Source organism: Canis aureus, chromosome X, assembly GCF_053574225.1.
Source record: "Canis aureus isolate CA01 chromosome X, VMU_Caureus_v.1.0, whole genome shotgun sequence".
Taxonomy (NCBI): domain Eukaryota; kingdom Metazoa; phylum Chordata; class Mammalia; order Carnivora; family Canidae; genus Canis; species Canis aureus.
Window position 1 is genome coordinate 84184368 of NC_135649.1, and position 13204 is coordinate 84197571.

At 42.6% G+C, this 13204-nt stretch overlaps 2 protein-coding genes and 1 pseudogene across 3 annotated transcripts in view; 2 read left to right on the forward strand and 1 right to left on the reverse strand.

Moving 5' to 3' along the window:
* SLC9A7 (solute carrier family 9 member A7) overlaps positions 1–6538 on the forward strand; it is a 148884-nt gene extending 142346 nt beyond the window's left edge. For both annotated transcript variants that reach the window (XM_077888443.1, XM_077888444.1), the window contains one exon: positions 3–6538. In XM_077888443.1, coding sequence (XP_077744569.1) covers positions 3–257 — 255 coding nt within the window. In that variant the 3' untranslated portion in view covers positions 258–6538. The remainder of the gene's footprint in view (positions 1–2) is intronic.
* Positions 6539–6900: 362 nt separating this feature from the next.
* On the forward strand, positions 6901–13179 carry LOC144308190 (COMM domain-containing protein 6 pseudogene; annotated as a pseudogene).
* CHST7 (carbohydrate sulfotransferase 7) overlaps positions 7784–13204 on the reverse strand; it is a 29193-nt gene continuing 23772 nt past the window's right edge. Inside the window, exon 2 of the mRNA XM_077888514.1 lies at positions 7784–8221. The gene's annotated coding sequence lies outside the window, so the exon portion shown is untranslated. The remainder of the gene's footprint in view (positions 8222–13204) is intronic.

The following is a 13204-nucleotide window of genomic DNA, read 5'->3' on the forward strand; positions in this document are numbered from 1 at the left end:
AGAACCAAGAGCCGCTGAGAGAGGAAGACTCGGATTTCATCCTGACCGAGGGCGACCTCACCCTGACCTACGGGGGGGACAGCACAGTGACTGCAAATGGCTCCTCAGGCTCCCACACGGCCTCCACAAGCCTCGAGGGCAGTCGGAGAACAAAGAGCAGCTCCGAGGAGGTGCTGGACCGAGCCCTGGGAATGGGAGACCAGCCGGTGTCTAGCCGGGGCACGCGCCTGGTGTTCCCCCTGGAGGACAACGCGTGACTCTCCCCTCAGGGCCTGCAGCGATGGGGCGACCCACACGTGCAGTGAGGAGGCCGCAAGCCCCAGGGTTGTTTGAGATGGGGCACTGACTGAGTGGAACTTGATGCTTCTATCTTCCTGAGGTCTGAAGCTATCTTAACATTTAAAATTTAACCCAAGATGCAGATGGTGGGGCTTTTATGTCTCTAACTCAAGACAAATGCAGACCTAATTCCTACTTTTTCACATAGTAGTGTGCTGTTCAGAGTCAAACAAACAAATAGCATGCTTTAATGGTCTAACTCATTCACCTGCAGTATCTGAGCAAGGTGTGGCAGGCATGGGGAGTCCTCCCAGGAGAGGCTTCCAATTGATACACAGCAGTGCCAGCCCAGCTGGCTGCAGGAATAGCAAGGCAGGGAAGAGCAGGCTGGAAGAACGATCAAGAAGGAGGCAGCTGAGATTGGACCTCCAAAGATCATGGGAAGCCCGTGGTCAATGGGACAGAACTCACGAAGATGCAATTTGAGCGGAGGCCCTAGCACAGAGGATGGTAGGACCGCGATCTCATTTCAGGCTTCTGGACCCCTTTCGCCACCTGGATTTCCAGGAGGCTGAAGATTGGAACTATATCCGTGAACATTTCAACATGGGGAAAGAATTAGCATTCCTTCTCTGGAAATCTCCAGAAAGAAGTAGCTACTGAAATGTTTAAAACCAAAGGCAAAAGCGTGTTCTGCTGTTGGGCTTTTAAAATTAATCTGAGGACAGGAGAAACTGTTTAGAAACTAATGGCAAAAATCAGTCAATTCTTCAGGGCTACCACATGAGTGAGCTGCCTGGCAATCGATTCATAGGACTGAGATTTCTACTGTGGGTTTAGGAATAACACCAAGATTTGTGGGATGCCTCTATCGGGATGAGAGAGCAGCAAGGAGCCTAGGAGGCAATAGGCTAGTATCCAGAGGGGGAAAAACACCACACTGCAAAAAATATTGACTGCAAAACACAAAATACAAGCTCCTGTTCTAAGGACCGAGTAGAATTCCAAACTTTGATACTAAATGCATGGGATTTCAGTGGCCATGTGAGGAATGAGAGGCAAGTCAATGGAAAATTAAGCGTTATTCAATCCCGTGGAAGGTTCCGCCTACTGTAAGATTAAGAATCCAGATGTCTTAACACTGAGTGCCATGTAGAGAAGGGTCATTTTCTTGGTATCTGGGGAGGCTCGCACCAGCTTAATGTGTGAGCATGGTTTGAAATTTAGGTTTTTAGTTTGGCTTCTTTGTGGGTGAACTGTACTACCTGCCCACACCTGGGGCCTCCCAGGTAAAATACTGAGGGAGCCCTTAGAAACCAAGTTTGGGATTCTCCCTGTGTCTCTGCTTCAGTGCTGGTATATGTGAAAACCCAATCTATAAAAAAAATTGCTTTCATAAAATGTGGGCATTTTTCTTATTGTGGCAGACAAAATTGTGGCCCAGTCGAGTGCTTCCATAAATGAAACCAGCCATTTAATCTTCTTAACTCGCATTTTTAATGGTTAATATTTAGGTAAGACATTATTATACTTTGCTTTTTGAATTGATGATTTGTGCAAAATGGCAAATATTATTAAGTTCAGCCATATGAAATTGCTGATATTTAACCATTTTTGAAAAAATAGAAATGGCAATTTCATATGGTTTGATATGATATAATTAAATGATTTGTAGTCCCCTCTTTCCTTTCTATGTATCCTAAAGTCCATTTTTATTTTATCATGGGCATCCATGGGCTTTGTAAGCTTGAAAAGTGAGCTAAACAACATATCTCACCCTGTAAGGCTCAGAATTACCTAGGCTAGTCAGGGACTTGAGAAAATCTCTGAGCCCAAGCCAGAGAAACAGCTTTTTTAGAGAGCCCCTGGACAGGAGGTAGTCATGTCGTGGGGTCAGAGTGCAGAGAGCGACTCCCAGGCTTGGGAGAAGGCTGGAGATGTGCACATGTGCCTGTGCCCAGAACCCGCATAGGCTTTATTCAGTACAGTTACCTCAGTAATGACCAGTCATGCCTGTAAACTTGAAAGGTGAGGTGTGTGTGTGTGTGTGTGTGTGTGTGTGTGTGTGTGATTTGCAGAGATGGAGGGATAGGCTGGTCAGCTCTTTGGTTGGGTCTTTATAAAACCTTGTTTCTCTCTTGTGTTGCTTACTTATTTAATTTTGGAGGGAAAAAGCTAACAGAAAAACCCTGATAGGGTTCTTGAAAAAGAGCCAACCAGGTAGGACCCATCCTCTTCTCATTAAAGTCTAGGCTTTGTTGGCATTTTGGCTTTCCAAGAAGCTTTTGTCAAATTTATAAGAAATACCCTCGTGAGGGGGGGAAATAACCAGAGTTCTCCATCCTAGTCCTAAATCAATACATAGATTGTTGTGTTTTCACCAAAAGGGTCTTGTAGTCTTGACTCCAAACGTTTTATTTGGACCTACTTAAATCTAAGTAAATGGAGATTTGCCAAGATCACAATTTTGCTAGGGTTGTAGTTATTTGGTTGGATTTTTTACTCAGTGGATAGGAGTAAGTCACTGACATATGATCCTAATTTTTGTTTCCAAGATATGAAGAATAATCCTGACCTTACCAGAGATGCTAGGAAATGAGTCCATTCATCAAAATATTTCCATCTCTAGAAGCTTTATACCTTTGCTGAATGGGGAAAAGTAGGTGCCATGAAGCCCCCAAACCATCTAACTCAAGGCCAACTGTCTGCTGCCAATCTGGCATAAATCCGATTGAAACTGCTGAGTGCCTCAGATTTAACATCTTATAAACATATATGTTCTGGGTTCGAGGGGTGGATTTTGGTTCAGCAGAGCTAGCTGTTCTAGAGGACAAGTCCTCAATCCTGGCTGTGCATTAGGATTGCCTGGCTGGTTTTTTTTTTGTTTTGTTTTGTTTTGTTTAATTTATTTTTTATTGGTGTTCAATTTACTAACATACAGAATAACCCCCAGTGCCCGTCACCCATTCACTCCCACCCCCCGCCCTCCTCCCCTTCTACCACCCCTAGTTGGTTTTTAAAAAATACCAGTGTAAGGGCCCAATGTTCAGAGCTTCACATTCAGTAGGTTTAGAGTAGGGCCTGGCTTCAGTGCTTTATTGAGGATCTTCAGGGATTCTAGTGTGCAGCCAGGGTCAGGAGGCTTTTAGTCCACAACCTGGAGTGGACCCTATTTGGAACCTTGAAGAATAGCCTAGCAAATTAAGTTTCCTTTAATCATTAGTCCTGTGGAACAATCTGAGTGATGACCAATTAATATAGATTGGACAGCTGTGAAAGAGTTTCATGCAAATAATCTTTGCAGAACTCCAGAACATACTCCATAAAGGACAACTGAAAATGTCACACTTGAACCACCTTAGTGCATAAAAGGGAGAGAAGGGTGACTTGAGTGGATGTGTTGGGTGGGTGAGTGGGGATTAAAAACCTGTCCTCTTGGCCGCTTAAAAGAAAGAGGCTTGGTCTTAACTGAGCAGCTATCAAGTGTGAAGGTTTTGGAGAAGCTTGTCATTTTAACATAACCCAGGATGAAATGGAGTCCCCTTTGCAATTCAAGTCAGCTTTCTTTCTCATCACACGTAGCTTGTCCCCAGGTCTGAATCCCTGCTGGACTCCAGAGGATGGGGGTGGGCCCATGTAACACCTGAGTGGAGGCCCCAGGTGAGTGGAAGCTTGTGACCACTTCCAGGTCACAAGGCAGCGGTGTTGGTAAACTTCCAGATAGGGCCAGCAGAGGGGAGGGACAGACTCCAGCCATTCCTCTTAATACTCTCTTTTGGGACTACAAGGAGACCTGAACCTTGTCTCTTCGAGAAGGAAATCTGCACTTTAGATGAGGCTGCAAAAATAGGAAGAAGGCATGTGTGATTAAATGGACTCTGCCCATCCGAGGTACTCACTGGGGCAGCTGAACAAGCAACTTGATGCCCTGCAGCCAGGTCTCACACTGCGACAGCAAATGTTTCATCAGGCAAACAGCAAGGAACTTTCAGGCTGTGTTCTTGAGACCTGAAAATGTCCTCTGTGGTTTGGTGAACAAATTAAGTCTCTTTAGAAAACGTGAAAAACGTTCTCTCAGCTGTCCATGAACATTTCAGTCTAGGGCAATTTCCTTCCAAAATAGAGGGCTGTTTCATGACACACACATGCCCTCCTGTCCAGTTATCTCTCTTTCTTTGCGGGGGAAGTCAATGTCACCGTGTCAGATACCTTAATACGAGCAGAACAATTTCTTTTATAAAAAAGATTTTATTTGAGAAAGAGAAAGCAAGAGACAGTACAGGCAGGGAGAAGGGAGAAGCAGGCTCCCCGCTGAGTAGGGAGCCCAAAGAGGGGCTCAGTCCCAGGACTCTGGGACCCTGAGGCAGACACTTAACCAACTGAGTCACCCAGGTGTCCCTGAACAGAACAATTTCTAAATGTAGAAACACCAGTGATGCACTGGTGGTGAGGCCACTGAGCCACTCAACGGATGAGAGAATCATCCTCTTGAACACCTAGCTGGGTACCCATGGTGAGTTCTTTTTTTTTCCCCTGGTGAGTTCTAAGAGGCATATCACAAAGCTGATTTTCCCGTCTGTTGTAAGATGTAATCTGGAACAAGGGCTTCTGGAAAGTCAGCTTGCTGATTCAATAATAATGTGACTTCTTATTCCACTTCGGCAACAGGGAACTTGGCAGGTCTCATGCACGCCTCTTGATGTTGATGCTGCAGATGAGTTAGTGTAGGAGTGAGCCTGTCACGTGCATTCAAGTGGTATCACTGAGTTCTGATCTCTTATGTTGGTCTTCAAGTGAAACTCTGGCCTACCAGTGTGAGATGCTGTACTCTGCTACAGGAAGCTGAAGGAAGTCTAGTGGCCAAGAGTTAGCAACAACCCGTCTGAATGCTGCTTTCACTCTGGCACCTGAAGAGAATTTCCACCTTTCTTAGACCCTAATAAGGACAATATACAGAGAAATGCTCCAGAAAGCAATGCTAGTCTCTAACAAGGAAAAACAAGTAGGTTCTTTGACAATCTTTTCAAAACCAGACCTGGAAATAAAACCCTTTTCCCAGTTTCAATTTTTCTAAGTAGAGCTTTCTTTTTTCTTAACTAACAAACGTGTCACCTAGCATGAGCAGAAATTGTAATGAACAAAACCAAAGTTTTTGATGTTAGTTTTATTTTTGTAAGCAGGGTAGAACCACAGCCCACATGGAACACGTAGGCAGCCAGTCGTCTGCCACATGAGCCTGGGAGAGGATGAGAAGGAAGGTCTTCCTGTCCTGCTGCATTTTGAAAAGCCCTGAGAGGCACATGGAGACCCAAGAGAGGCTGCCTTCTATTCAGGTGGCTGCCTTCTAAAAACGATTAGCAGAATTGCCAAAATGTTAGGGTCAGTGGAAAATTGCAGGGCCTGTGTATGTTGAGGAATTCAGAAAGAGGCTTGTAAACACCACAGAGCCCAGCACTTGCTGTCTGAAGCACTGAAAGAAGTGAAGACCCCCGTGCTACTGGGTGACGGTCCAACTGCCTGGACATTTGGGGTGCACTTCAGTTGCGATGATGCCAGTCATGGGCTTTGGGGAAGCAGAGGAATGACTTCCCGTTGTGTGGGTGTTAAGTCTGTGGATTTGGAATGTATCACTGAAATCACTCGTTCGAAGAGTGACTTCACAGTAGGACCACCTCCTCCTAGGTTGTCTTATCATTTTTTACATAAAACACACCTGGTCCTTCTTACTTAGGCAGTTTCACTGTGTCCGATAAAATGATTAAATGGGAAGGCCACCAAGATTCATTTAATAGCCGAAGAGCAGTTTTTAAAAATAGTATAGGATGAATTTAACGTGAGATGACATGACCTTCCGGGGAACTTTTTAAGAGCTTACACAATGTAATTGGGGAGAATTTTGTCTTCTATTTCCATTCATCAGTAGCAAACCAGTGGTCTTACAAAGATTAATGTTATAGTATGTTATAGAAATAAACATGATATATGAAATAAAAGTATGTTTAACTGTGAAAAAGTGAAGACTTGGAGTTATCAGTAACCTTTATGTGCACTAAGGAAAACTGCAGGTAGGCCCCCAAAGTGCTACCTTTCCCTAGCATTTTATTTACTGTTTGCCTTTGTGTATATGTTTTGATTGATATTGTAAAGCTAGCTACATGTTTTCCTGCCATTGACCTATATTTAACACATTTTTCTCCAAGCTTTTTTTTTTTTTTTTTTTTACAAAACTCAAAATAAAAAGATTAACTGGCTGAGCTAATCTTCTTTTGCATTTTAAACATATCGTCTGTTAGTAGAAGAATGCACTGTGATCCTTTTCTTGGTGTTTTCTTTCCCTCACTGAGAGGTTCTTTTCTGAGTGGAACCTATTTCTCTCTAGCTCCCTTAGACTGACAAATTAAGGCTAGCTAGCCCCTCGGATCCGGATCCGGCTCACCATCTATTTTTGTAAATAAAGTTTTATTGGACTACACTAGGCTCCTTTATTTGCATAAGATCTGTGACTGCTTTCATGCAGAACTGAGTAGTTGTGACAGAAGCCAGCGACAATTTGCGCATAAAGCCTGGACGATTTACTGTCTGGCTTTCTTACAGGAAAGGATTTTGCCAACCCCTGATTTAGGTGCTAGAAAAACTTAAGTTTTAAAATAAGGTCTAAAAATCACAGCAACTTGGAGAGAAAATGAATGAAAATATCAGAAAGGGTGACAGAACATGAGAGACTCCTAACTCTGGGAATGAACAAGGGGTGGTGGAAGGGGAGGTGGGTGGGGGGATGTGGTGACTGGGTGACGGGCACTGAGGGGGACACTTGAAGGGATGAGCACTGGGTGTTATATGTTGGCAAATTGAACTCCAATAAAAAAAAAAGGTTAAAAAAATCACAGCAACAGATTTCTGAGATTTTAATGTCCCTCAGGATTAAGAGAAACACTTCAGATCTGGTCTGTATTGTGACTTCTGGCATACAAGTCGTTAACAGGCTTTGAGTGTTGCTAAGATTCTTGAACTCAATAGTTTCCTTCAGTCTTCCTATTCCCTTGTATGTAGACTAGCTCTTCCCTGAACCATGCAACTGAACTTCGCAACTGAACTTCATCATAAAAATCTGCACCCTAGCAAAACAAAACAAATCTTGTCGTTAACATGGACTGCAGAGTCATCTAATAGTATAATTACAAAGACACCAGACAGAAAAACTCGATAGCAAAAATCTGTGTCAGCTCATTAGGGTTCTCCCACCCCAGGGAAAGAAATTCCTTTTTAAAAACTGGTTTAGGGGGCAGCCTGGGTGGCTCAGCAGTTTAGCACCGCCTTCAGTCCAGGCCCTGATCCTGGAGACCAGGGATCGAGTCCCACGTCGGGCTCCCCGCATGTAGCCTGCTTCTCCCTCTGCCTGTGTCTCTGCCTCTCTGTGTCTCTCACGAAAAATAAATAAAATATTTAAAAACTGGTTTAGGGGCAGGTGTAGGGGGAGTTCTTTGAAAAAGCCGAACGAGTCAGGTTTAAACCAATAGCACTCAGACCTTTTATTTAATATCAAGTAATTTAATCAAGATACAAAGGACTGCACTTGGCCCTTATTCACATTGATGTTTTGTTCAGACACCTGCTGCTGATGGGAAATGGTACCAAACCATGTCTCTTCTTTGTTCTGAGAACACCTTGTTGAAATGGCTCCAGCAGAGGCAGGTTCAGGCTGGGAACTAAAGTTATGGCCATAATTACCCACATCGGACTGTCACTTCCTTACTGAAAACTTCGTTTCAACCAACGTGTCGGTCATTATTTAACAGCTCGTGATATTGCTGCTCTGCAGAATTGCACAGCAGTCAGTACCCAGCCAAGTCCCAGTCTCTGACAGTGTGATAGACTGCCTCCGCAGCATGGCTTCTCCAGTGCTGGGGCAACATGCTGAGTGCCCCGGTTCACGGTGGCTGACCTGGAAGGGAAAAAACAAAGGATGTTTTCAACTTCAGAACACAGCAACCCACAGACAGGAGGCCTGCTGAACTCTGACACTATGAGGCCTCTTAACTATGAAGCCCATAATCTTCCCTTATTTAAGCTGTGTGATCCAGTGCTGGAAATCCATACCGTCAGTACCTGTCATTTCTGCTTGGTGAGGACAGGTCAGGAGAAAATGTGACCCAAGGGATATTTTGGTGAGGAAAAAGATTGGGCACCACTGCCAGGATGACCGCGCTTTCTGCAGCTCCTGCTGTGGGGGCACCCGAGGAGGGGGACAGAATGTCCTGAGACTTGCTGGGGAGAGTGGGGGAAGAGCTGGGATCGAAGCTGTACCCTTCAGGCACTGACCACATAACCGTCCATCCTCCATGTGTGCACTGTTCACGTGGGCAAAATCAGTCATCCCAGCAACAATCAGCTGTTGTGTAAAACGGAGGCTGTGTATAAGCAACAAGTCCAGCTTTCTACCTTTGGGGCATCTGAACTTTTTTCTTCTTTCATTAAAGCCCACTGCTTGTGCAGTGCAGAATTTGGGAAAGAAGCATCTTCAAGATGATAAAGAGTGTGCACTAAAGATCCCCATTAAAAAGCCAATTTCATAAATGCCCTGAGGCCTTCCTATGAACCTTTAATATTGTTAGTACAGGTTATCTACATAAAAGAAGAGCCACCGTGTCAAATTTCAATATAGTTTAGTTTAATATAAATCAATTTCCAAAAGGACTAACTCTGGTTCCCGATAAGATGGAATTAAGTGCATTTGTCCTTATTCCTTCCACAGAGTGTAACAAAAACCCCCAAACATGAGACATGAGACAAAGACTCTGAAGGGCCCAGAAAAGAAACCAGACTGACTGCAGACCTTGGGGAATGAGGGGCAGCAGAGCTGTGAGTTCCCTCAGTTTTCTTCATGCTTCCCCCTAGATCTGGGAATAGACACTGGAGATGCCAGCACACCAGGAATGCAAATGGTCACAGACCAAAAAGCCCCAAGAAAAGCCTATTACCTCTACCCAAAGGACAGGGAAAGGGTCAGCCAAGAAGCCAGAAACCAAGCACCATACACAAACCCCACCTCCTGTCCGGAGAGCCCTAGTGGGAAGCCAGGGCTTCTAGAGTACCACTCCGCCTGATAGTAACCAGGTGGTGTACCCCTTCCTCCCCCAGCAGTGTCAGTAGAGGCCTGCTAAAACAGAAGATCTAAATAAAATTCAGAGATTCAAATGTATCCCAAATATTCAGGATATGATTTAAAAATCACATGTCAAACCAAGAATCAGGGAAATTTCAACTTGAATGAGAAAAGGTAAGTGACAGATGCCAACACTGAAACAGCAAAGATTCTGAAATTATCCAAAAAGGATTTTAAGCCACTCATCAATATGCTTCAGTCAGTTAACCATTAGGAAACACACTTGAAACAATTTAAAAATAGGGGTGCCCGGGTGGCTCAGTGGTTGAGTGTCTGCCTTTGGCTCAGGTCATGATCCTGGGGTCTTGGGATCAAGTCCCCACGGGGAGCCTGCTTCTCCCTCTGCCTATTTCTCTGCCTCTCTCTCTGTGTCTCTCATGAATAAATAACATCTTTTAAAAAAAAGAATTTAAAAATAGAAATTCTTGGCAAAGAAATATTAAACAAAGAACCAAATGGGAGTTGCAGAACTGTAAAGTACAATAACCAAAATTTTAAATGCTCACTGGATGGATGGGCTCCATAGCAGAATAGAGATGACAGAGTAAAGAATTAGTGAATCGGAACAAAGAGCTATAGAACTTATCTACTGTGAACAGAAAATAGAGTGAAAAAGGATGAACATAGCCTCAGGGACTTGTGGTACTACAAAAAGTGACCTATTCATTTCATCAGGGTTCCAGAAAGAGGAGGAAAAGAGACTGAAGCTAAAAAAGTACTTGAATAAATATGTCTGAAAATTTTCCCAAATTTGGCAAGAGACATAAACCTACAGATTCAAGGAGCTGAGTGAACTCCAACCAAAAACACAAAGAAATCTACACCATGATACAGTGTCCTCAAACTTCAGGGAAGACAAAGAAAAAATCTTGAAATCAACTAGAGAGAATGGATGCATTGCTTACAGAAACAATGATCTGAATGTCAGTGTATTTCATATCTGAAAACATGGAGGCCAGAGGAAGTGGCACAATGCTTTTCAAGTGCTGAAAAAAAAATAATTGTCAATGCAGAGTTGTATATTCCATGATACTATCCTTCAGAAATGAAGGTGAAATAAAGACATTCTCAGGTGACAGAAAACTAGGAGAATGTGTTGCCAGTAGATCTGCTGTAAAAGAACTACTAAAGGAAGTTCTTCCAACAGAAAGGAAATGGTAAAGGAAGGAAATGAAGCATCACAAATAAAGAAAGAACAGAGCAAATATAACAGACTATTCTCTTGAATTAAAAAAAAAGTTTGAGAGTTGAGGCAAAAGTTATTAACGCTATATGATACAGTTCTCAATATATATAGAAAAGAATACAAGAGGATTATAAAGGGGACAGGATAAAGGAAGCTAAATGGACATGAAGTTTGTATACTTCCACTTGAGGCAGTGAAATGTCGAGACCAGTAGATTGTGATTAGTTGCATATGTATAATCTAAAGAAAGCACTAAAATAAGCATACAAAGAAAAATACTCTGAAACACTGCAGATAAAATGAAGTTCTTAAAAATATTCATGTAACTAACAGGAAAACTAAAAGGGAAATGGGAACAATAAATAGAACAAACAAATCAAGTTTTAAAAATGGCAAATATGGGATGCCTGGGTGGCTCAGCAGTTAAGCGTCTGCCTTCAACCCAGGGTGTGATCCTGGAGACCTGGGATCAAGTCCTGCATCAGGCCCCCTGCATGGAGCCTGCTTCTCTTTCTGCTTCTGTCTGTGTTTCTGCCTCTCTCTGTGTCTCTCATGAATAAATTTTTAAAATCTTAAAAATAAATTAAATAAATAAAAATGGCAAATGTAAGCCCTATAATATCAATAATTACATTAAATATAAATGGTCTAAATTCACAAATATACAAAAAGAGACCAGCAGGATGGCTTTAAAACATGACCCAACAATATGCTGTCTACAAGAAATTCACTTTGAATATGATATAGGTGGGTTGAAAGCGAAAGGATGAAAAGAATATACCATATAAACATTAATTGAAAGGGGAGTTGCTGGTGTGAGTCCTGGACACTTGCCTGGAGAGGTCTAGTGGACTGCTGCCATGTGTTAAGTGAGGTCACCAACCAGCTTAGAGGTTTTCAGCTCAAACTGTGTATGGCTATAAGCTCAGACAGTTGCAGATCACTAAGTGTCCTTATGTTACAGTGATGCTAAAAGTGGCAGATCATTCAGGCCATGTAAAGAATAAGTCCTTTGAAATGACAACTCCACAATTTCAGAATTTCTACAAGCGGTTTGAGGAAATTGCTGCAATTATCGAAACTGTGTGAAAACTGTTTAATTTGATAAATTGCTATCATCATTCTAAAATCATGGGCTTCACTTTCTGCAACAAAACTGCATAAGGGGGCAGCCTGGGTGGCTCAGCAGTTTAGCGCCACCTTCAGCGCAGGGCCTGATCCTGGAGACCCGGGATCGAGTCCCACGTCGGGCTCCCTGCATGGAGCCTCCTTCTCCCTCTGCCTCTCTCTCTCTCTCTCTCTCTCATGAATAAATAAAATCTTTTTTAAAAAAAACTACATAAGGACCAAAGGATATATATTGAATGAAAATTGCATTTTGGTCTTTCAATTTTTTATTTTATTTTTTTAAGATTTTATTTATTTATTTATTCATGAGAGACATAGAAAGAGAGTGAGAGAGAGGCAGAGACCCAGGCAGAGGGAGAAGCAGGCTCCATGCAAGGAGCTCGATGTGGGACTCAATCCCAGAACCCAGGATCACGCTCTGAGCCACCCAGGCATTCCTCCATTTTTTACATAATAGTCAGAAAAACAGGAATTAGGGGTGATCAATGCACAACTTTCTGAATGTACTAAGAGCCATTGAATCAAACACTTTAAATGATGAACTCTGTGGTATGTGAATTACATCTCAATTTAAAAATTAAAAAAAAAAAAGAGGTGCCTAGGTGGCTCAGTTGGTTGAGTGTCTGACTCTTGATTTTGGTTCAGGTCATGATCTAAGGGTTGTGAGATCAAGCGCTGCATCAGGCTCTGTGCTGGGCATGGAGCCTGCTTAAGATTCTTGAACTCCCTCTCTTTCTGCCCACCTCCCCACCCCTCATGCTCTCTCTCTCTAAAAAAAATCGGTAAAAAGAAGAGTGGTTATATTAATATCAGATAAACTTTGGAGCAAAGAAAATTACCTGAGACAACAAAGGACAGTACATAATGATAAAAGTTTCAGCCCACCAACAAGACATAGCAATCCAAAATGTGGATGTATGCAGCAAACAACAGAACTTCACATTTTTGAAGCAAACCTGAAAGAACAGAAAGGAGAAGTAGACCTGTTCACATTTATACTTGGAAACTTCAATACCTCTCTCAACAATTGACAGAATTACCAGTCAGAAAATCAACAATGATATAAGGAACTAAATAATACCATCAAGCAAACAAGACTGAATTGATATTTGTACAACACTCTACCTAATAACAATAGAAACACATTCTTTTAAAAAAAAAGATTGTATTTTTTTATTGATAGAGACAGAGAAAGAGCATGAGCAGGGGAGGGGGAGAGGGAGAGGAAGATGCTGGCTCCCCACTGAGCAGGGAGCCCAACATAGGGCTCAATCCTAGGACCCTGAGATCATGACCTGAGCCAAAGGCAGACACTTAACTGAGCCACCCAGGCACCCCTGAAACACATTCTTTTTTTTTTTAGTGTTATGTTTATAGTTTTTTTTAATAATAAATTTATTTTTTATTGGTGTTCAATTTGCCAACATACAGAATAACACCCAGTGCTC